Source organism: Desmodus rotundus, chromosome 7, assembly GCF_022682495.2.
Source record: "Desmodus rotundus isolate HL8 chromosome 7, HLdesRot8A.1, whole genome shotgun sequence".
Lineage (NCBI taxonomy): Eukaryota > Metazoa > Chordata > Mammalia > Chiroptera > Phyllostomidae > Desmodus > Desmodus rotundus.
The window spans coordinates 116,867,282-116,890,140 of NC_071393.1; the positions used below are offsets into that span (position 1 = coordinate 116,867,282).

Here is a 22,859-nt window from a genome sequence, read left to right on the forward strand (position 1 = left end):
TTGTAAAATATGGGCAGTGTTTAATTTTGATTGGACTCTTAGTTACTCAACTGAAAGTATTTTGTAAATGTTTCCAGAACCAGAGAGGGCTGGATGCTGGGAATGGGATACTGAGTGGCTTGGGTTCAGGAATTCCAAGTCCAGCCTCCTCGTGAAGGGGAAGGGTCTCACGGCCACAGAGGCAGCCGCTGTGGCTAAGTGTTCCAGTTTTGGAGTTTGGCAGGTCTGAGTTCAAATCCTAGCTCTGCACTTAAATGCCTCATGACCTTGGACTAATACGTTTCTCTCACTGTGCCTCAGTTTCTTCATGTGAAAAATGGGGAATACTGATTCCTAACCTTATGATGGGGAATTATGAGAATTAAATGAGATAATGATGTAAAATCCTCGGCATGGTGCCTGGCTCAATAATAAGGGCTCAAAAAATATATAACTGTTATTTTACTATTTCTTTCAGCACCGATAGCTCCAAAAACCAAAGTATGGTGGATTTGGATATGCGTATTTGTTTCCCCTTCTGTGAAATGGGAATAATGATAAATAAGACAAAAGAGTTGCTTAAGGATTACATGTTTTAAAAAACTCTACCTAAAAGTGGTTCTAAGGACAGAATTTGGTTCACTCCAGCATCCAGTACCAAACACAGACATCTGGGGTTCTAAGAACATGTTGGGAGGAGCATCTGTTCTAGGATTTTCTCCCCATTGGCAGCTTCTTACAGGCTGTCTTGCCCCGATACATTCTGAGAACCGGCTCTCATGGAGCCAGGGTTCCTTGCCTTTGCCCCTTCACCTCACGGTAACCGTGCTCTGTCTGTGTCCTGTCACTGGCTGATCTTTGTGGGCTGTGGTTTTCTTTCCCAGGGGGAAGAAGTGAACGCTGGAAGAATAGGCCTGACCATTGTCATTGCAGGAATGCTTGGGGCTATGATCTCAGGCATCTGGCTGGATAGGTCCAAAACCTACAAGTAAGTGACCCTTCCTCTTGGACTGAGAATTGGGGGGCTCAATTTGAAGTGACATATTCACTAGCAATATGGCTCCAAAGGTGTGGACGCGGCAGCTGAGTGCTCAAGTGGGCAGTTCAAATTGATCTTCTTGGGGCCTCAGTTTCCGCATTTATAAAACAAGGGAAACAATACCCACCCCGTGGGGGATCTTAAGGAGGTTAGAGAAAAAGGACATGAGGCCTAGCGCAGTACCCTCCCCGCCCCATAGGAGAGGACATAGGAGAGGTCGATGGGGGAGAAGTGAAAATGAATGTAGAAAAAATGCCAGCAGTTGGAACATTCGGGGAAACCTCAGACAGTGGAAGGAGGGATGATTTCACTGGCCCGTTCTCATGGCTCCCTCAGAGCGTGTGGGTTTCACCCTGGTGCTCTGTGCTTTGGTTTGCAGCCTATTATCTTGTAATTGCTTGTACCTTCTTGGTAAAGAGTGCGATGTGCTTTGGGTCTGAATGCTCAGTGCGTTTCTGAGAGCCCAGAGTGGTCTTTCTGAGACTTGAGTGCAGTCACGTGCCAGACCAACCCAGAATGCCTGTTAAAAATACAGACTCCTGGGCTCTGCCATCCTGGATGCCAATTCCAGAGAGGCACTTGCCTTCATCTGCATTTGTCTCAGTTTGCCTCAATTCGGGAGCCAGGCTCCGAGAAAAGGCTCTGGCAAAAACAGAGGCCCAATATCCTTCTCTTCTTACTGCATCTTTTTAGTGCTCTGTATGCACTGGGTGCTCAATGAATGCTGGCCAGTGGGGCAGCTGCCAGGGTTGTCCTGCCCTGGGGTGGGACAGTGTTCTGGGCTGCTTTTTTGATGCCTCCGAAGTCCCCAGTGTCTGGAGGCGACAGACAGCAGCAGACCTGTGCTCTGCCACACAAAGCCACTTCTGTGAGGCTCTGCTCAGACTAGGTCTCACTGTGGCTGCCCTAGTCGAAGGCCAATTGGGGCCATCCCCGGGGATGTGGCTGCCTTGTGGAACATGCTGGAGGGCCTGGCGTGGCTTAATTAATGGCTGCTGGAGCTTGGCTGCCATCTCGTCTCTGTCATCTGTCAATTACTTGCTTCAGCCACATGCAAGAGCGGTGGGGACTGGCCTTCTCCAAACCAGTGCACAGCACTGTTTCTGTTTCTGGGGCTTGCTCTGTGGCAGGAGAAGGAGGCATTGGAATGTCGCTAGGCTGGAATGTGGGCTGCAGATGATGCAGATGAAAATGCAGTGGAAGGGCTAAGGAGGACACTTCGGGACCTAGACGTCACCAGTTCCTCTGTGTCACTCGATGTCTGGATCCTGTGGTCAGCATGAGACACTCCCTGCACTGCTGCCCAGGCAGGGACAGGATGAGTGAAAACTATAATCTGGTCTTTGGGGTGCCAGCTCTTTTCTCCCTGAGGCTCCCAGATTTGTCCTGCCTGGTTTGGAGGCTGGAATCGGGTGGTCAGGTCCATTTATCACAGGCTAGAACTGCAGGTAGTTTTTCTAGATGGGCCAGTGGTTTAAGATGAAGCTGTGATTGAACAAATCTGGTGAAGGATGAGCCGGTGGGGTCAGTGAGACAGAATGGTGCTCACGAAGTTGCTTTCTGCAGGGTGGGTCGGACTAGATGTGGGGAGCAGGAGGAGGAAGGACAAATCCCCTCTGCTGGCAGCCGCCAGCCACGTTGAAGCACTGCGTGGGAGGGGCATCCTTCAGAGGCTCTGGCTTGGGTTTTTCCAAAGCAGCAACCACACAGAGTATTAGTATCCTCCCTGCAATAGTAGAAGGAGCACAGGGTTCCCATCCCAGCTCTGGGTTCAAATCCCAGCTCTGCATTTACTCAGTAGGTGCCTTTGGACTAGTTCTAACTAGTGTGAGCCTCAGTTTCCGCATTTGTAAAAGTAGGGATAGTTATACTTCTCTCTCAGGGCTTTTATAATTCTTGAGTAAAATAATAAATGAATGTAAAATGCTTAAGAGAATTCCTAGCACCCAACAGATGTGGGTATTAGTTTGACGTAACTATACCATGTGTTTGCTGATGCCCTGGCCACGTTTCTGGCTTCAGGGGAGGTATGCGAGGGCTTGAAACTTGCATTGTCTGAGGCCTGATGGGGTGGCAGGAGGGCAGAGGCATGTGCAGAGCTGGGAGAGGAGTGCAGGGCCAAGCAGGAGTCAGGGCCCAGCGGAGCCCAGAGTGGGCACTGTGGGAGAAGTGCGGGGAGGGGCACCAGCAGGGTGAGCCTGCAACAAGCCAGCTTGTTGCTGATGGTCTATCAGAGGGGGCTGACAGAGGGAAATGTGACAGGGAGTGAGCGGAGCTTTCTCGCTGGTGTCAGACACTTAGTTGAGGGCTGGAGAGTGTTCTCTCTTAGTTCCTGCTGTCTGGAGTCACTCAGATTCAGCGGGAAAAACTGTGTTGCACTTGCGCAGGTGGCAACAGGAAGAACATTAGGGATGACAGAGAATCTAAAAGTTGGGTCACTTCTCAGCATTGGGATCAGTCATGGGATCTTGGGCAAAGCAGACATGCAGAATTGGGTGGCTTCTGGGGCAGTCCTCCGCACGGGTGTTTGTCCTGTTTCTTTTTCTTGTGAGGGATGAGGAGGGGAAAAGGCTGTGCCTTTCTTGCTATGGGTAGAAAGTGACACAGCAAAGTGCGGCTTGATACTGTTTGAGAGAGTTCTGCAGGAGAAACACGTGCAGCAGGATGGCTGCGTACCCCCCCGGTCTTACCCTTTGTAGCAATGACCGCATGTAATTAAGTATCTGTGTGATCACTGGTTCAGTGTCCATCAACCTCATGGACAGAACGTCCTATGAGAGCAGATGTCCCAGCACACAGCAGAGGGTGTGACACACAGCAGGTGCCTGATGGACGCTTGTAGAATGAATGAATGAATGAATGAACAAATGCTCCTGTTAAAGTCAGAAGTGCATGAGTCAACTTTTTGTTTCTGCTTGTAGGGAGACAACGCTGGTGGTCTATATCATGACTCTGGTGGGCATGGTGGTGTACACAGTGACCTTGAGCCTGGGGCACCTGTGGGTGGTGTTCGTCACCGCTGGCACACTGGGGTAAGTCTGATCTCTGACGGGTTTAGCTGGAAAGCACCATCCCGTGGCTCTCAGAGCTGCTGGCCTCCTGGGAGGTGACATTGATCCCTTTGCTGGCTTCTCACTGATCTCTGTGGAGAAGTGCAATTGGTGGCCAGAGGGTTTTTTTTTTCCTTTGAGGAGTGTATGAAAATACTTTTTATTTTTATCAGAGGTCTTGTTTACATGTAGCACTTCTAAAGGCCACCTGGACCTTCCAGGCCCATCTGTGCTGTTGGGATGGAGTGTGTCCTTCTCCGAGTCTTTCTTGGCTCTGCCTAGGACAACATGGGGGCGTGGAAAGTCTGGGTCCGGGTCTCAGTTCTGCCACTAACTGTCTGCTAGGCCACAGGCATGTCACTTAGCTGTTCTGAGCCTCCGACTCCTCATGTGTAAATGAAGACAGGTGGCCTGCCTTGTAGAGCTGCTGGGAGGACTGAGAGAGACAACAGATGTAAAAGCAGCAAGAAGTGTGGTGCAGATGTAAGAAATTAGAGTCAAAATTTCCTAGACCTGTTGTCTGAGGAAGCAGAGGAAAGAGTACCCCTTCCACAGCCGTCTCTGCTCAGCTTCACGTCCTAATTATTTACCATGGGCAGCACATGAGTGTGTGTGTGTGTGTGTGTGTGTGTGTGCGCGCGCATGCGTGTGTGGGATAAAGGGGGTGTGGGGAGAGAGAGAGAGAGAGAGAGCAAGCCTCAGTCCTTCTCAGCTGGTGACTCACTGGGGGAAAATAAGGAGGACCTTGAGCTCCTCCAGGTCCCACAGTCTTGGGGATGCTGTTCAACATCCAGGGACTTCCTACTCCCAGCACAGGCCCCTGTACCCATGACACAGAGTCTCTCAGCCGAGGGCCAAACACTCCAGACATCCCCACCCTGCTGTAAATGCTGACCCTGCCTGCAACTGATGGCTGGATGTAGAAGAAGCAGGGCTTTTCAGTACAGAGGCCTCCTGAGTACAAAGCCTATGTATGAACTTCTTCCTGGCTTGCAGGGATCTCTTTCCTTGGTATGCCCTCCCAGGGAATGGCCTACTCATTCAGGGCTGGCATGTCTTGGTGGGCAGAAGCAAAGCAGGAAAAGGAGTTCTAAGGAAAGAGGTGGGCTCTCCATCCTTCTTGTTCTGGAAGCCCTCCATCACCTTGTTTCTGTGAACTGGCCTTCAGGTTCTTTATGACTGGCTACCTCCCGCTGGGATTTGAGTTTGCCGTGGAGCTGACCTACCCAGAATCAGAAGGCATATCGTCTGGCCTCCTCAACGTGTCTGCCCAGGTAGGTCTTCTTTGGTGGTACAGTGGCTCTTTGTCCCCTGTCCTGCTTGGTTTAGGCATTGCATTGTGGCAGCTCAGCCCTACTGTGGGCTAGTTGACGGGGCGCTTGCTTCCAGTCTTCTGTGTTCCTTCCCAGGTGTTTGGGATCATCTTCACCATCTCCCAGGGCCAGATTATCGACAACTATGGAACCATGCCCGGGAACATCTTTCTGTGTGTGTTCCTCACCCTTGGAGCAGCCCTCACTGGTGAGTTGGGGCCTTAGGACAAGATGAGGCTCAGGCTGCGTATGGGCTTAGGCAGTTTGGGACCTGGTGTCCTGATTGATTGCACAGATCAGGGGGACACACCCAGGACAGAGGGGAGGACCTGTTAGGAAATCTGCTTGCGAGGCAGTACTATGTTTTGGTGGAATGACCCTGGGCTTTGGAGATAGAAGACCCTCGTTTGAATCCCAGGCTATGAGCTGTTTGACCTTGGACAAGTGGGCCAACCTCTGGGAGCCTCGGTTTCCTGATCTACAAAATAGGGCTATTGCGAGGATTAGAGCGATGTATGCCAGTGCTCTGGCAAGTGTAAGTGGTCTGTCTGTAAAGCCACAGCAATTGGCTTCTGCCTGTCAGGGGCAGCGGTGATCGCCAGGCTCTGTCAGGTGAGGTGACAGTGTGCCCTTAGCTTCCTGAAATATCCAAAATAGGTCTAGGGTACCTGTGACCCTTAGGAAAGTAGGGGGTCCCTCTCTTGGATGCACTTGAGCACTGTTGATAACTCGGTGTCTCTGATGTTCTTCCTTCTCGATCCCTTGACCTCAGCATTCATCAAGGCCGATCTCCGGAGGCAAAAAGCAAACAAAGAAACTCCTGAGAATGTATGTATGTGGGAGCTTGCTGGGCTGACATCTGGGTCCCTGGCTGAGGATGGGGCAGCACAGGTGGGGCTGGGGGGCTCCCAGAGTAGCCACCTCACAGACAGGACACCAGAGTCTCCCCCGCGGCTGTTTGCACACTGCCTCCCTGCCGCTCCTTCCCGGGCTCCTCTCCGGCTTCCTTCTCTTCTCCTGGCCTCCCTGCTCTGGTCCTCAGAGCTGTCACCATGGCCACAGTCTGCCAAGCAGCACCCACCCCTTCCTCGGCTCCTGAGCCCAGTTCTGGGGTCCTGGCTCCGCTGCTTTCAGCCTGGGGTCAGTGCTGGGCAGGACAGGTGGGAGCCTGGCTGTCCTGTCCTGGCATTGGTGGCCCTAAGGCAGCGGCTCTCCTGGCTTGTGACAGTTCCCTTAGTCAGTGCTATGGCCATAGAAGGACCGGACCCAATGGATGTCCAGCAGGGCCCTAAAAGGGTGAGTCAGGAGGCAGGAGCCGATGGGGGTAGGAGCGGGGAACCAGGAGTATGATCTGCAACAGAAAAGCGTTTCCCTTCTGTTCTGATCATGTGGGAACCATTATGTCTGAGGAGGAGTGAAAGTGGGCAATTTGTAAACAAAAAAGAAACAAAAAGCCCTCTAAAACTTATTACAGAGGTAATACATATTCTTTATAGAAAAATTTAAAAATACAGAAAAGTGTATAGAATTTAAACATTACCCTGTAATGCCATCATCCAGAGGTGAGATGCTATATTTTTGCATTGACTTGTACATGTCCAAATCCCTGTATAATGGATATGTGTGTGTATATGTATATCCATATGTTATATATACACACACATAAATTGTTTTTAAACAAACACGGAATCTTGTTTTTATCTGCGTTGTGAACACTTACCAGCTTCTTAGTCCTTTGCAACATACTTTCATTTTTAAACAACGTATTTTAACGATGGCACAGTGTTCTGTTCTGTGGGTGAGCCATGATTTATTTAAGTTTTCTTGTCCATGGAAATTAAGATCGTTGCCAATTGTTGTTTTAAATCACACTGTGGTTAACGTCCGGAAAGCGGAAACTTTGCGCATGCGCTGAGGCACAGTGTTTCCTTGAGCAACGGATCAGTGGTCATGCACACTTTTGAGACCTTGATACGTGCTGCTAAACTGTCCTCCAGCAAGGTACTGTCAATGCTCCCGACTTACAGTGCGATAGCAGCCCGTGTGTGAGTGCCGGCACTGTTTGCCCCCCAGAACCTCCAGTTTTCTAAGGCAAAACTGCTGTCTGAAAGAGACGTATTTAGCGTGTTAAGGACACGTGTTGGCAGACAAATGATGATCATTATACTTTCCTGTGTGTCTTCTGATACCACACTGGAGCTGGCAGTGGCGAGTGGAGGGAGGAGCTCGGACGGGAATTCACTGGGGAGGCAGGGAAGCCTCAGGGCAGCAATGCTCTTCCCCAGGCAGGCTGAGGGCTGTGGCACTGCCGCTGTGGGGTGGGCTTCCGCCCCTGCCACGCTCAGGGAAACAGTGATGTGGAACTTTGGTGACCATAGAATGAGCCTGGGAAGGGTGCCTGGGATACAACAGGGTAGGTTTCTCCTGCAGAGGTTTCAGTTTGTCATGTGACAGACATGTTGTGTCAGTCGATGTGAGATTTAGCCAGGTTTGCTTTATAATGCCACCAAGAAGAAAGCGAAGGCTGCCGCCCAGAGACAGCCTAGTGACATTCTAGCCCACCTTTCAGTGTTGTTTCCAACGGGAATGCCTGTGCACGTTTGGTTTTCTACTTCGCTTGTCTGCTTAACACAGCTTGACTATTTTCCGCACATTGCCTTCTATAACCTCCTATCTACACACACCTCCATTTCCTCTTGTTGCATGTGCAGGTTGTGCCAGCGTTTCACTGTTGCAGCCAGGTCCTTGTGCACGCGGGCCAGGTTAGTTATACAACAAGGTTGGGTCGTCGGCTCAGTCCCCTTCTTTTTGGAGCATTGGAAATGGCACTGACTGGGAACAGGAGGCAAGTCTGGGGATGGTTCTCCACCATCGTGTCCCTGGATACGTCGCTGTGCCTCTCTGGGCCTCCCGTGCACCTGGGGCAGCTTGCTGTTATGGGGAGGTCAGAGTTAGGCTGGGCTTGGCCCTGCTCCAGGCAGCTGGGGCTGTCTCAGAGCATCCCTTCTCCGGAGCCCGCCCTGGAGGTCAGTGTGCGTGAGCCCTGCACATTAGCACTCAGAGTCACTATCAGAGGCAGGTAAAGCCAGGCACGCAGCAGATCTGGCCAGCACTGCTCTTTCTATTAAGTGAGGTGTATGGTTTCGGTAAAAAAATACAGAATCTTTGGTTTGGGATACCGACCAACCTTGACTATGAAAATCTTGCTTTGGGTTTCCATGTTGTTCCAGGTGGAAGGGTGGTTATGCTTCCATTCCCACTAATCTGTGTTTCTGACTGATTTCAAGGCAATGGCTCTGGAGGAGGCAGGTGTGTACACATGTGGGTGTGTACACGTGCGTACGTGTGCCAGAGAGAGAGACTGCCTGACTGACTTGCGTTGCCTGAACAAAGGTTTCCCGTGACCGAGGCTGACCTGGGACCAAAGAGTTAGCCAGACTGAGAATGGGAAGGCTGGATATCCACAGCTCTCATTGCTGCGGACTGGCCCTGAGACACTCTCCGGGGAAGCACCACTGACCCAGGCTCTAGCTGGGCCCCACACACACTCGTCCAGCCCAGTGGTGCTGGCTGTGCAGGGCTGTGCGGCGCCCAAGGTCTTCTCCCTAACTGCGGGAGCCCTGGAGCTAAGAAGCAGAGTGCTCCTTCAAAAGCAAATGCCCAAGGTGGCTGTATGCACCTAGTGTCCTCACGGGATATTTTCCAGGCCATATTTAATTCAAACCTACCTAACAAGTGTGACCCAGAAGACTCGTTCTAATCCTGTGCCATCTCTGCCCAAGAAATCCAAAGCAAAACTGTCCCAAAGTCTCTTTTTCTGTGCATCCAGTATATATACATATTTTTAGTCACTGAGTTTATATATGCAATTGCTCATCCTGCTTTTATAAGAACTTTTTGTTGCATCCATTCCATGCACATCATAATACTATTGCTCATCCTGGGGGTACTCAGAAATTCAGAGGGAGCTGCAGACGTGGCACTTGGACAGTTACTTGATGGTCAGTGCAGGTGACTTGTAGGCTGTCGGGTTGGGGAGGGACTGTGAGTGGACAGTGGCACTGGGAGTGGGATGGTTTGTAGTGACTGTGGCATCTCAGAAAGCTGGCTTTTTTGGTTTTTCCTTTTCTGACATTGTGATGGGTATGTGTGTGCACCCGTGTACATGCTCGTGTGTGTGTTTGTGTTTAAGGGACACACTTGTGCCAGGGGCTGGCACTTCTTTTCTTGTTCCCTTTGCTCACTCTTGAAGATGCTGGGTGGCCTGTGGCTCTTGTTTTTCTTGCTGATTACACAGTCAATGACAGGGAGTCACTCCAGCCTGGGTGGAGTCCTGCGCCTCTTCACCCAAGGGGCTGCCTGCTTGTTTTGCCTTGTAGAAACTCCAGGAGGAGGAGGAAAAGGAGGAGAAGGAGGAAAAGGAGGAGAACAATACCAGCAAAGCACCCACCACCACATCTGAGGAACACCTCTGAGAGGAAATGGTGGTTGCGACTCAGGGAACACAGAACCCGCACCCCTCCCCCCTTCAACCAGCACAGCTCTCCCGCCAGCACAGAGGTCTTCACCGGCAGCTTCTGGAGAAAACATGCTGGAATATTTGTGGCTTGGATGGCAGTGCCTATGCTTCTGGAACCCACTCAAGAGCTTGCGTGGTCTAGCTGGGGAAAATCGCACCTTTCGCCAAGTGCAGATTCGATGCCTGCTGCCTCCCCTTCCAGGCTCTGGGAGCTGGTGTTGGGAGAGGCTGGGGAGGGGTGGAGTCAGTCCTGGCTTTGCGCCTTGCCTTCCCCCCTCACCTCCATTTCTCATGGAGAAAACCTGCCAAATTATCATGGAAAGAAAGCTTATTCAGGATATTAACTTTTTCTGGTGTCTCAAGACCCTTAGAAGCCCAGTTCTAAGGAGCAGCAGCTGTTCTGGAAGAGAATCATTCTTGGGTCATCAGACTAACTGCTGACTTCCTGTGGGAAAGAAAGCACCATCGGAACAAACCCAGGGGCCCTCCGGGCCTAGGTTCTTCTGGCCTAATGTTGGGGTCTGTCTCCAAACCCTCTTTCCTAACAGCTGATCAAACCAAATGTCAATAAACTTGAGAAAGACTTTGTTGTGGCCATGAAGGAGCAACTGACTTGGGAGAGGCACCCACCCAGGTGTGTGAGGGAGCTGGGGGCTCCCTTCTGAGTATGTTCATGAGGCCCGTATTGGGGAACCCAGGTAGCTCGACTTGGAGCGGGGAGTCCTTTTCTACAGAGGTTCTGTATGTCACGGACACCTCTGACGCCTCCGTCGGGACACCAACTTGAGAAACTAAGTGCTTCTTTCCTGTGGAGGGAGGGAATACCAGCCAACTTCCTGTAACAGTTACTGAAAACGAACCTTAATTCGTTCCCCCCTGAGAAATCCATAGCTGCTTCGGAGATGAGAGGGGTAGACGGAAAGGTGGCCTTGGACTGGGAATCGAGTCTGCTTGAAGTGAGTGTCTCCCACCTCTGGTGGGGACAGTATTGGCACACACGGCCCCTTTGGCAATAACCTTTTATCAGATGTTGTACAGGTAAAGGGATTCCCTTTAAGTCAACCCAAGCTGACCGCCTCTCCTGCTGAACCTGCTGTCTGGCTCTACTCATAGGCTTGGGTAGAGTCTCCCGAGAAAAAGACATGTTGGTCATTTTCCCGTACACTCAGCAGCTGCACCCATGACCGCTGTGCTGTTTGCCTTGTCTGCTGCCCACAGCTCAGCATATCGGGGCCGCTGTGCTAGCAAGTGCTGGGGGGCTTCGGCCCCTGCCGGGGAGCCAGGGGTGTGGGTGTGCGCGCATGCGTGTGTACAGACACCGTACATAATCCAAGAAGTCCACACTTCAGGTGGGGGAGTGAGTTAGGGGTTGAGGAGAGGTAGAGAAAAAGTAGGCCACACTTTTTGTTAAGGAGAAAGGTGTGTATAGTCTTTAGTCCCTTAAAATGTATTAACAAAACGTTTACCAAATCCATTGCTTTCTTTTAAAACATAATCTATTTTCTATTTGTCAGTCAGATGCTTGAAAGCAATAAAAGATTGTCCAAGTGGTCTGCCTTGTCATTTGATGGGCAGAGATGGCTTTTGGGTAATCCCTGTGGGATTACCGCACATTTCTGAGGCCTGGAGGTGTGCGGTCTGGGAGTACGGGGAGGGTGGGGGCAGGAGGAGCAGCTCCTGTGGCCTTCTGTACAAGTGACCCTCTGTTTACATAGGTGTCACCATCCCAGTGGGTTATTTTTCAAAGACTGGGCTGGAAAGGTTACTGTCAGCCTACGTGGAAGACTGCCACGCCACGTCCAGTGGGTGACCCCGACCGCTCTCTGTGCTGTGGACGTGGGAGGGCTCACTGAGCGTGAGGGCTGATGAGAGAGCCCACTGTTGGTTTTGGCTCTGCCTCAAAGGGCGGCCAAAGCGTTTGTTTTATAATCACCGCAGCCACGCACCAGCCTGCGCTGGCCAGAGCCCACAGTTTCGGCCTCCGCAGTTCTGTGGAAGGCCGTTTCCTCTGACCTGTCTCACTGCCGCTCCCCCCTTCCCAGTTGTGCCCACCTTGTGTCTGCTACTTGGATGGGCTGCCCTCAGGTGTTGTACATGTCTTCTCCGGAGAGTTATGCCCGTGCCTGTGGCATGCTGGCACCTTGTCTGATAGCAATTCTGCTTTAAATCATTTAGGAAGGGAGCCAAGTCTGGGCTGGTAAAGAAATCTAATAGTCATAGTGTCTGCTAAATACGCTGTAATCCACATCATCTCTTCAGATCCTCTGGGATCTTTGTTTGGAAGTATACTTCTGTGATGCATGCCTAGAGGATCCAAATCATGATTTCATTCACTCCTTTCTTAGGTGGGTTCCACGTAGGTCTCCATTGAAATGTTAACTCTCTGTGAGGTCCTTACTTTTCTTCCTGCCTCCTTACAATGGTTGGTAAGGGAAAGATAGTTCTTAGCACTGAGCTATTTTTCGAGACATAGTTTTGTGGGGATGTGAGCAAAACTGCTGCAGCCATTTTTTGGTACCATAAAGGAAGCCAGCCTGAGGATGAAGCCAGCACAGGTGGGCAGAGCCGAAAGAATCACAGAGAAATGGAGCTGTGTCCTGATCAAACTGTTCCTGAAGCCTCTTATCCCCTGAACTTTACAGTTTTGTGAGCCAGTGCTGTCTTTGTTGTTTAAGCTAGTTTAAGGTGGATTTTATTTCTTTCATCTAAAGAACCTTAACTGATAGGGAATTTCCAGAGCACTTAAAAGTGTCAACTTCAAGCTTCCTATTGTGCCCTGAGAGGCCTCCTGCCTCCCTTTCTGACCTGCTACTTTCCACTTCCTAACTTTACTACTGTAGTTATGCTGATCTTACTGCTTGAACAAGCCTGTCCTGCCTCCCAGATGCTGCTCCCTCTGCCCTCAATATCTGCCACAAATCTTCAGACACGTGCCACCAGGCATTGAAATCTCAATTAAAATTGTACCTACTTCCTGGTGATGTAAGTTAGGCGCTCCCCTCCCCTTCTTGATTACAATAGCTATTTTCTAGAATGCTTACCACTGTCTGCAGCTATTCTTTCACTTGTTGGCTTTTTTCCCTGCCATTTTAAATTCTATTTAGAGCAATAAAAGATTCCGCGATTACAGAAGGAGAACAGAACACTAGCGCCTGGGGCTGGTCCTGCCGCCCAGTGGGGGCCAAGTGCTGCGTGAGCACTGCAGCCCCACTGAAGCCAGTTTCAAGCAAAGTCAACGCTTTTTCTTTTTGTCTTCACTTTTCCCTCAATGGCAAAATTAATTCTTACAGCTGGTTACGTAGTATGCTCCCCCTGCTGCCAAATTAACCTCAAGGACAGCGCAAGGACGTCCTGTCCCAGTCTGGGAGGGAGTAGAAGGGCGGCCGCAGTGCTGAAGCAGCACTGGTGTAGGTAGCCTGGGCCATCCCCGTGGCGACTGCTCTCAGCACCTGAGCGGCAGATGAGCCGGGACAACCCCGCAGGCACCTCACTGCCGGATAGGTAGCAGCAAGGGCTCAGGCTGAGAGAGACTGCAGGCTTGCCCTTATCTGCCGGGCCGGAAACACAGGCCCAAAGTAGGAAGCGTCCCGCAGAGAGGGCACCCCCTGAGAAGCGACATTCCAGAATTTTCTTTCCTTTAGGGTCCACGTGTGTTCCAGTCTTTGGGGGCCAGTGGAACCTGCAGCTATATGACAGCCTTGTTAAGTAGTGCCTGTGGGAACCACTTTAGGCCACATGGGCCATCCAGTCCACAGCTTCTCGTTTAATTGCCTAACAGGGTAGGAGACAAGTGGGAAAAGGAATGGAACTGCACCCTGCCCTACCGGATCCGGAAGCAAGCAATACATATTACTTACGTTCCGGCCAAACCAAATAGGGATAACTTGAAGCTGAGTCAAAGGGCGTTCCCCCTTTAAGACTCTACCTGCTCAATTCAAATACCTACCATTCACTTCGGTGGGTGGGAACATTCCAAATGTGTTGTTACCTCAGCTGAACTGTCTGGAGTGCGGTGAGTAACGCAGATTTTTCTGCTTTCACCTAGAAATGGTTAAGAGTCGGGAGCCTCCAAGTACCAGACCCCAGTGTCAATCTGTGAATTGAAGAAAAACACCCCCACCTGTGGGCAGAGAGACCTGTACCTACAGAGATATTACTGCTAGTTCACTGTCAAATTTTTAACAGGGAAAAACAGATTTTCATTGTCAAAATCTTTACAGAACATACCCAAACCATAATCTAAGCACACGGACGCCCAGTAGCAAATCGTCCATTTCCCTGGCTATGAAGAAAGGACCATGGGAGCAAGGTCACTGCCTGGGTCGGTCATTTCTGTTTTCCAAGTGTCTGGCGTGGAGTATGTGTTCAATAAACACTTGTGGAGATCACGAATGGGCCCTTGAGTCCGCACGCTGTGGGGGCTGTGTCTGGGGGACAGCGGTCTGCTCCGGCGCACTCGCCTCAGGGTTCAGTGCTCCCCTCTCCATCGCCACGCAGCTGTTTCTTCCGTGCTGCCTGGTTCTGTGTTATGCCTCTGCTTTCGCAAGAATGTTTCTTCCATGGGAAGAAAACAAGAAAGGGTCCTCACTGGTTAATTGTGACCTCAGAATCTTAAAGGGGGGGAAGGAGAGGAGGAAGATTTAACTTCAAGAGAAATGGACGCGTGACAAGAGGAGCTGGAGGCAGCCAGGGCTGCCTGGCTTTCGCGCTGCCCCACTCAGCACGGTGTATTCCAGCAGAAAGCTGTGGTTCTCCTATGCCAGGGCTCAGAGGGGGAGGAAGTGCTCTCGGCGCAAGGGAGGTCAAAGAGCAAGGACTGATCAGAACAGAGGGTTTTTCTATTTATTACAAAACTCGTTACACAAATACAGCTGACCAGAAGGTCTAAAAACAACCCAGACTCTTCCGACCATAATCCATCTGAGATACAAGGATGTCAGCCACGTTTGCTCACAGGGGAGCCCTTCTGAGAAGAACTGCCTGGTCCTCGGGTGGTTCGGAGTCCTGGGTCCAGCAGCAGAGAGGAGCCCAGCGTGCGTGGACAACCCCTTGAAGCAGCCCTTGGTGGCAGCTGCTCTGGGTGAGGCAGCAGCTTTGAGTTTCAGTCCACATGTTCCCCACACAAAGCAAATCAAGGGATGGAAATAAGGAAACAGGCAGAAGGCTCACAAGAGATCCTCAAAGAGGTTATGGTGGGGGAAGGGCACACAGAGGGCTTCTAAGGTGCTGGCAACTTCTTGATTTGGATGGATTTACAGAAGCATCACTTTAAAATAATTCTTTAAATTGTTTATAAGTGTTAATACACTTTCTGTATGCATGTTACATCTTTAAATGTAATTAAAAAACCCAAAACAACGTAAAAGGCTGGAGGCAGAGATGGGGGCTGATGATGATGGAGCAGAAAAGAAAAAATTAAAGCTCAGAGGGTGAGGGAAGAAGACAGCTGAGATGGAAGATGATGTCCCGGAGCTGGTAGTGTTGGCCTCAGTTTCTCTTCTTCTGTCTGGATACTGGTTCTGCTTCTAGGTACCGGAGCCCAACGAGCATAACCAGGATTGAGAAACCTTAAATGCAGAGAGAAGATCAGTGGCTGATGTAAGCACAGTGCTCTCTTGCACCCCTGGTATGTCTGCTAGAGCTGGGACAGCTCCCATGGGAGGTCTAGGGCGGTTGCACACTTACTTGCCACCATCAGGGGTGCCAGGACGCCAATCGTGGGGGCCGCAGTCCCGTATACAAACAACTCAGAAAGGAAGTGCCCCAGAGCGAGGAGGAAGGTCCAGAGCGTGATGTGGTAGAGTCTACAATGGAGCAGACAGAAAGAACTGAAGTACTGCCTGCTCTGTGCAGAGGAGAAGTGGTGGTCAGACCCTAAGCACACAAAGAAAAACCTAGGAAGTGGGGACGGCTAAGGCAAAGGAGACTTGGTCCTAGGAAAGACCTGCCTGCTTGGTCACATCCATTCTCTGCTAGGGCAAACCCAAAGGTGTCCACTGCTACACTGAAAGGAGAATGGTCCAGGTATCCAGAGTGGATCTCCACGTCTTAGCTATAGCAAAGCAGGGTCTGGATTCCGGCAATTCTGGGCAGTGTAGACACTTTTGGAACAACCATGCTTATATATTCCACTTGCTCAAACTGGCTTGACTCGGTAACCTGTGCCCACATGGCAGGTGTTTGGCCAGGGGCTGGTCAGTGCTCATATGACGGATGCCACAGAGTGAAGGGCCCTAATGGGGAGTGAGCAGCAACGACCTCTTGGGCGCTTTTAGATGCTCTTGCAATGTGGGCTGGTTATTTGGGCTTAGCCTGGGAGAACGGTCAGATGGAGGACCTGGTGACAACCTCATGGGAAGAGGACTTGTTCCTCAGCTGTGACAAAAAGGTGCGGAAGAGGTAGGATGCAGAACTATCGACCACCTGGATTGCTGATATCTTTTTTTTTAAACTATGAAATGTTTACAATTATGAAATCTCCAAACATACAAAAAATGATAGACAATGGGATACTGTAATTAACCCCTATGTAACCAGTACCTTCCTCCATCAAATCTGGACATTGACATTTTTGCTTCACGTACTTTTTTCCTAAGAAGTAAAATACTAGTTATCAGTTAAAGCACCTGTGATCCTTATCTCACCTGATCCCACTCTCCTGCCTCCCTCTCCCTAAAAGGAAACAGTGTCTTAAATTTGATTATGCTTCCTGTGCAAGTTTTTATGTATTTAGTGAATATGGGAGTTGACTTCGAGTTTCCAGTTAGGGAGGGACCAGAACCAGAGGGCACGTCAGAAGCACAGAAAGACAAAAGTCCCAGGAGGCTAAAACACGGCTGGGAGCTCAGGTCAGCGTTTGCGGTGGTCGTGTATTGGGAGGCGGGGGAATGCATGGGTAACAGAGGTGAAGACCAGTCTGAGTTGTTTCTGCCCATTCCAGAAAGCACAGCACACAAAAGATATTACCCCTCATATCTATCAGCAATTCTTCACCACGGTAAAGGTCTTTAGAATGATTATTCAATCCTCACTCCCTCTCAGTCACCCTGAGAGGCAGAACAGAAATACCAGTATCATTTTATACATGAAGAGACTGAAATGCAGAGAAGGTATACAGGGAACTTGCTGCTACAAAGCTGGTCACTAATAGAACTGAGACCAGGGCACACTGTCTTGTTTTCATTCTCCGGCCCCAGGCTGTTTACACTGAACCAACTTTCCCGAAATACGTGTGAACCCAGAACAAACGAACCGCAGTTCCAAGTTCAACAAAAATTAAAAGTAAAGTTGGAGAGACTACAGGGCTAATAGCCCTGCTTCAAATCCCACTTGAGTCAGTCTTCCTCAGATTAAACTAATTGCACCTCTAATATGTAGATCTGCAAAATCAGGAATGAAAATCACTGCCTCTTCAGGCTGCTGGGAGACGTAGTCAAGGTCACAGAGATGAAAGCTCCTGGCAAAATAACAGGGGCTCAAAAAATATCATTACCTCCTCTCTTCCCCGGATGCTAAGGGTCTGGGTCAGACAGAAATATATTTTAGTGTGAAGTTGGTGTTTTGGTGGCCTTAGCCACTGACCTGAGCAAACTTTTCCACCTAGATGTGGTGACGACTGTTGCTGGGAACAAGGCTTGAGCCCCCTCCAGTGGCCAGTAGTGGTTACAGCACTCTCTAGACAGGCTGCGGCTATGCGATTGTTCCACACTTATCTGAGTACCCTGGAGAGGCAGAACACGGAGGAGTCCTGGGTCCTCCTTCACCCTCCTCTGCGTAAGCATACAACAGTTTACTTGCAGGTTCCTTTTCTCACGGGTTGTGATTTCTCTTCATTCCTGCTTAAGGGGGCATGTGAGAATAAGGTATGTGTGGGCGGCCACTCTAAAAAGAGCACACTACTGTACTTCTTTAGCAGAAGAAAGGCTGATTCTTCAGTAAAGAAGTAGGGGGTGGGATGCAGGCCCCTGGAGCAGGCACTGCCAACCTGCTATGTCAGTTCAAAAGAATTTTCAAACCTTAAAGACCTGCTAGGCCTGTTACGTTCTTTAGGCCTGGAAGGGATGGAGCCTATCAACCTTTTATGACCCACATTCTAGGCTGATCCATCAAAGTTAACGGGTCTCCAAGGGGAGGACCACAGTGGGTATGCGTACCACCTGAGTGACAGTAAAAGGATGCTAAGGCTCTTCCTTTCCTTACATACGTCTTGTTGTGGATGTCAATGGCACAGAGGCAGCGAATCACTGATGAGAGCAGTGTCCAGATTCCAAAGGTCCGAGCTTGGAGGCCATTCACTGTGTAGCAAAAAAAAAGCAAGAGTGTTGAGTAGGAGAAGATTAGGGTTCCTTCCAAACTCTTCCTACTTCACTGGTGGTTCAGGGGAGGCAGGGAGCTGGGTCTGAGCTCCCTTTGGCTATGCACAGTGGAGGCTCTGGTGCTGCATATGGGAACAAGAAGGAGTGGAAGGAATTTCAGAGTAAGAACTGCTAAGCTCCTCTTCAAGTGCCTGCAGCTGGGCAGGGTAGTTCCCAGAGTGGAAATCCAACAGAGAGCCCACTTGAGCAAGTAACTGCTGGATGTAGTAGTTTACACCTCTGCCCTGGATGCCCGTCTGGTGCTGGGGAAGCCCAGCGAGCCTGGGTCAGGGCAGGTTTGGGGGAATGTTGCAGAGAGTGGTCTGGCAATACGAGATGCGTGGGAGGTCAGCAGGCTTTCAAGGCTGGTGTAGGAGAGAACTGAGAAATAAAGGAACCTTTTACGATGGCCACATCTGGTCTTTCAGAGACCCAAGTGCCTGGGTCTCCTCTGAATCCACATCCATATTATTGGACAGAGCCCAAACCAGGCTGGTTCCTGTGCACATGGTAGTGGAACAAAGCGTTGTTTCTGTAGTGTTTGCCAAGGCCACCCTGCTCTTGCTGGCTGTGTTCCGACACTGCTACATTAAATAGCTCCTGAAAGTGCGGATGATGTTCCACTGCAACAGTGTTCTGGACCCTGGGCCCTTATTAGAATCAACTGAAAAAGTTTTATGAAATTACCAAGACCTGGGTACCAGACCAGTTACATCCTACTCTCTGGAGGTGGGCCCCTAGGCATAAGTGTTTTCTAAAACCCCTCCCTTGGTGATCATAATGGACAGCCACTGACCTAAGGCATTCAGTGGAAGACCTCTGGATGGTAGTCGGGCGAATAAAATTCTATACGCCAACCAAATATCTAGCGGTTAGCCCCAGTGGGCTAAATTCTTTAGAAACCAACTTGATAGCTTTTCTGATGAAAAGACTGAGGAAATTTCTGTAGTTGGTGAGATATGAAAGTGAAATATTTCACCAACCCTAACTAGCTGAGGCATCAGGTAAAATTCTCCCACAGTACTGATATGATCAGCAGAGAACCATGACAGCCCCCAGGTCACCAGGAGGCAGTCTCTACTTTTGTGCTGGAAAGAGACAGACAGACAGACGCATGCACACATACTTCTTTTGCTCAGCTCTATGCCCTTCAGCAAGTCACATGACCCCTGGCCTTCTCTGTCTCAACTTAAATTCAAAGGGCTAGACCAGATAACCTCTAAAATCCTGTGAATCTATATGGGATTCCTGGACCATCTGAGGGCAGCGTTTGAGGGTGAAAAGGTGAAACTGTCTTGGCCCCCTTTCCAGGTCTCTACTCCTGCTGTATTTGAGCGTTGTTCGAAATGAGCCTGAGCCTACTTAATTTCATTCTGTACCTAGACGCTGCAGAAAAATGAGCTAGGTCAGAGCCTGAATCTGGGTTAGCTATAAATGTGACACAGAACTGTCAGCTGCCGGGAAACCACGCTGCAGCTCAAAGCACCCCACACGTCAGTGCAAGCGCAAGAAGTGCGAGCTGAACCATGAAAACGCTCTCAGTAGGGAGGCTAAGGAAACTGGGAAAGGCCACCGTGACCTTCTGAGGTTTCATTTTGGGAGACAGACTTGGAGGGATTTGGGTTGTCTTCTCAGGGACTATGTTCCGGTTTGGGGAGACCTTGGATTAGTAACTCTCCACCTGCAACGTGGAATGTAACCACGTGTGTGCCATGACGTGATTTCTGAAGATGGTTGTGATAACGTGAAAAGCTTTTTTATGGTTTTCTAGTGGGGCTTCACAGAGTCACCAAGTAACTCTATTTCCTCCTTTGCCCTTGTAATGCTTAATAGACTGCCTAGGGCAGTGTAAAATGAATGAGAAGGTATTCAGAGATGCTTTGGAGGGAAAAATGGGCCAAGGGCTACCCATGAAGTTTACTACTCTAGTGGCTGCCAAAGGCTAGATTAAGCAGCATCAGAATCCCCTAGATAGTTATTAAAAGTACATGCCTGGGCGCTACCTAGGGGGTGAAAGTTTCAAGAAATAGGTGTGGAGACGGAAACGGGCACCTGCACTCTGTTTGTTTCTCTGTCTCCTAGTGAGTTATTCTCACGTACAGACCACAAGTTCGGTCACTCCCACAAAAGATGCAGTTCTTTGACTTCTTACCCAGGTCTGGCTTGCCAGTGTAGAGCTTTTCATAGAGAAAGGTGTGGTCTCGGAAGCTCTGTAGTGTGTTCCCCATGGCTATGATGGCCACCATAACCAGCCAGCTTCGTAGGACATTCAGAAAACGGCTCATGACTCCCTGGAAATCTGAGAGGGCTTCTTGCCTTGGAAACAAAGGCAGAGAACGTGAGACAACAGACGGTTAATCTTCTACAGCCATAAGCTCTCTCTCTCACCCCTGTCGTTAACCTGTGTCCCACTCAGGAGCACTATACTAAGCTTATTTTGTCCATCACTTCATAAATTCCTCTGCAAGCCCCCTGGGCTCATCCACCCCCACTTACCTTAACACACTACTTTTACCTCCACAGAATTAGCACACTGCCTTTGAATATTTGCCCCAAACCAAAGTGTGCTGACCTTTACCCTGAGTGAACAAGGCTAACTAATGCAATGGGTAGACGTGACAAACCCAGTGGAAAAGTTGGAGATAAAAAAGGGAGCAGTAGAAAGGCAGGTGTACAAATATTACTATAAAGTAATAAAGTGGATTTATGTGTAAGGCTTACAGAAATTGGTCTCAATATTTAGTCATACTAATAGCAATGAATGAACAGTATACAATAAATGGCATAAGACTTATCTATGTCTTGAGCAATTTCTCCAAAATATTACCCTACATCAGGATTCTTTTTTCTTGGCTGAGTCAGTCCTCTTATATCTTTACTTCTAGACTGGTTCTTCAGGTTATTCCTTTGTAATGCAAGTGGCTGAAAGGTAATTGTGTCAACAAATCTACTAACAGACACCTGTCTGGCTACGGATGACGGGCCTTTCCAAGTGCATAGACGCCTTACACGTTTCAGCGGAACCAGTGGCGGAAGGGCACTATTTACACCCTCAGGTTTCCTCTAATCTGCTCTCAGGTACACCATGCTCCATAGCCTAAGAAGAACACTGTCAGAGTTAAATAAACTGCTGTGACTTGAGAACTAGTAAGAAACTATGTGGAGAAGGAAACAGCAACGATGGCGCTGGGTTGCAGGACAAATTATAATAGTTAGCAGGTACTGGGTGCTGGTATGTGCCATGAACTGTGACAAGCATCTAACATATACCGTAGGCACTATTAATAGTCCCATTTTACACATGAGGGTTGGCACAGAGAGGCTAAGTGACTCGCTTGAGGCTACACAGCTAATACATGGCTGAGCTGAGCTATGAAGCATGGTCTTTTGGACTCTACATTGCAATGCTGCCCCACTGAGGATATTTTGTTGAAGTCTCCATTTTTGAGGAAGACAAGCATACTGTATCCTCTTTTGTCTTCAGGTTGTGTGGAAAATACCATTAGGTTATGTACATCTAATAATGGTATTAGTTGTCATCTTCACTATGTCTCCTGGCCATGGTTTCTGCTGTCAGGCTAACTTCTTGGGCTTGACCTGGTGACCGACTATCAGGCTTCCTCGGACACTGTGATGGGAAGTGTCAGTATGGCCCTACACTACCCAGGTGAAACAGATCCATATTAAAGTCAGCCACAGCCTAAGACAGTGTGAAGCACCAAAAACCAAAAAAGAACGAGAGAGGAGGAAGGGTGAATAAATAAATCCCTTGGGGAAAGGTGGATCACGGGATGGACTTTGTCCAAGTCCAGAGAGAACAATAGGGCTTTACCAGACATCACAAGCAGTTACAGCCCGGGCCAATATCCGCCCCCACTCCCACCCCTGCCTCCCCAACTCTCCTTATTTTCTTACCCTCCCTCAATAGGAGACTCGGGGTCACGCTTCCAGGAGTCAGAAAAGGTGCATGGATGGCCCCCTGTTTTTGACAGAACTTACACCTTTCATTTCACAGAAGCTCTTAGAAATCCCAACAGATAGCTGATGAGGGCAGAGCCTGAGCATTCTTCTGAACTGCTCTACCAGTCCCCCCACCCCACATTCCTAAAGCTTGAGGGCCTCCTAGATTACCCGACATCTATCCTCAGATTTTGCCCTGGCCCAGCCCAGCAAAGGTGTGGTGTTAAAACTTGAGTCAGGAGAGAGGCGTCCATTTAGTAGATGTGTGACCCTGTGCAAATCATTTACACTTACAGCCTACGTTTCCGCACCTGCAAATTGGAGGTAAAAGAACTAATATATCAAGGAATATTCTTACCTGGCGACCGGACCCCCAGCCCAGCAACAGCAGCAGCAGCAGCTGCAAAGATGCTACCCCAAGACAGCTCCACGGGCCACCTGAGCCATTCGTCCCCGCCCCACCTTCACCAGGCTCCACGATTGGGCCGTTTCTGTCAGTCCTCGCTCTTATTGGCTGTTTCGGTTGTGCTCAAGCAGGAGATGGGGCGTAAACCCTCACTGCCAATCAGCGGTTGCAGCTGTTTAAGTCTGACCCACGGTACGCCGCTTACACCGTAATCCCGCCTGTTGAGCGTGGCGGAAAAA

The 22,859-nt window shown here is 49.7% G+C and overlaps 2 protein-coding genes across 4 annotated transcripts in view; one reads left to right on the forward strand and one right to left on the reverse strand.

Annotated features, from left to right (window-relative positions):
- Positions 1-14,627, forward strand: part of FLVCR2 (FLVCR choline and putative heme transporter 2) — a 56,423-nt gene extending 41,796 nt beyond the window's left edge. Inside the window, exons 5-11 of one of the 3 annotated variants that reach the window (XM_053927538.1) lie at positions 864-967; positions 3,940-4,050; positions 5,237-5,342; positions 5,478-5,589; positions 6,154-6,209; positions 8,093-8,143; positions 9,761-11,451. In XM_053927538.1, coding sequence (XP_053783513.1) covers positions 864-967; positions 3,940-4,050; positions 5,237-5,342; positions 5,478-5,589; positions 6,154-6,209; positions 8,093-8,143; positions 9,761-9,856 — 636 coding nt within the window. In that variant the 3' untranslated portion in view covers positions 9,857-11,451. Of the gene's footprint in view, positions 1-863; positions 968-3,939; positions 4,051-5,236; positions 5,343-5,477; positions 5,590-6,153; positions 6,210-8,092; positions 8,144-9,760; positions 11,452-13,945 lie in introns of those variants that run through there. The other 2 variants (XM_045202170.2, XM_024568182.3) reach the window with 2 other exon arrangements.
- A 101-nt stretch (positions 14,628-14,728) lies between these two features.
- ERG28 (ergosterol biosynthesis 28 homolog) lies at positions 14,729-22,842 on the reverse strand. Its single transcript, XM_024568333.3, has 5 exons — positions 22,573-22,842; positions 20,407-20,570; positions 18,104-18,194; positions 15,586-15,704; positions 14,729-15,467 (listed from the first exon to the last, which is right to left on the reverse strand). Exons 2-5 carry the CDS (start codon positions 20,537-20,539, stop codon positions 15,388-15,390), a joined length of 423 nt encoding a protein of 140 aa, XP_024424101.1. The 5' UTR covers positions 20,540-20,570; positions 22,573-22,842; the 3' UTR covers positions 14,729-15,387.
- Between the last annotated feature and the right edge of the window lie 17 nt (positions 22,843-22,859).

Coding starts and splice junctions, on each gene's coding strand:
- ERG28 (XM_024568333.3), bottom strand. CDS start 20,539: ATGAGCCGTTTTCTGAATGTCCTACGAAGCTGGCTGGTTATGGTGGCC. Junction 15,705..18,103: donor ATTGACATCCACAACAAGAC/GTATGTAAGGAA, acceptor GCTCCATTGTAG/ACTCTACCACATCACGCTCT. Junction 15,468..15,585: donor GGCACCCCTGATGGTGGCAA/GTAAGTGTGCAA, acceptor TCTGCATTTAAG/GTTTCTCAATCCTGGTTATG.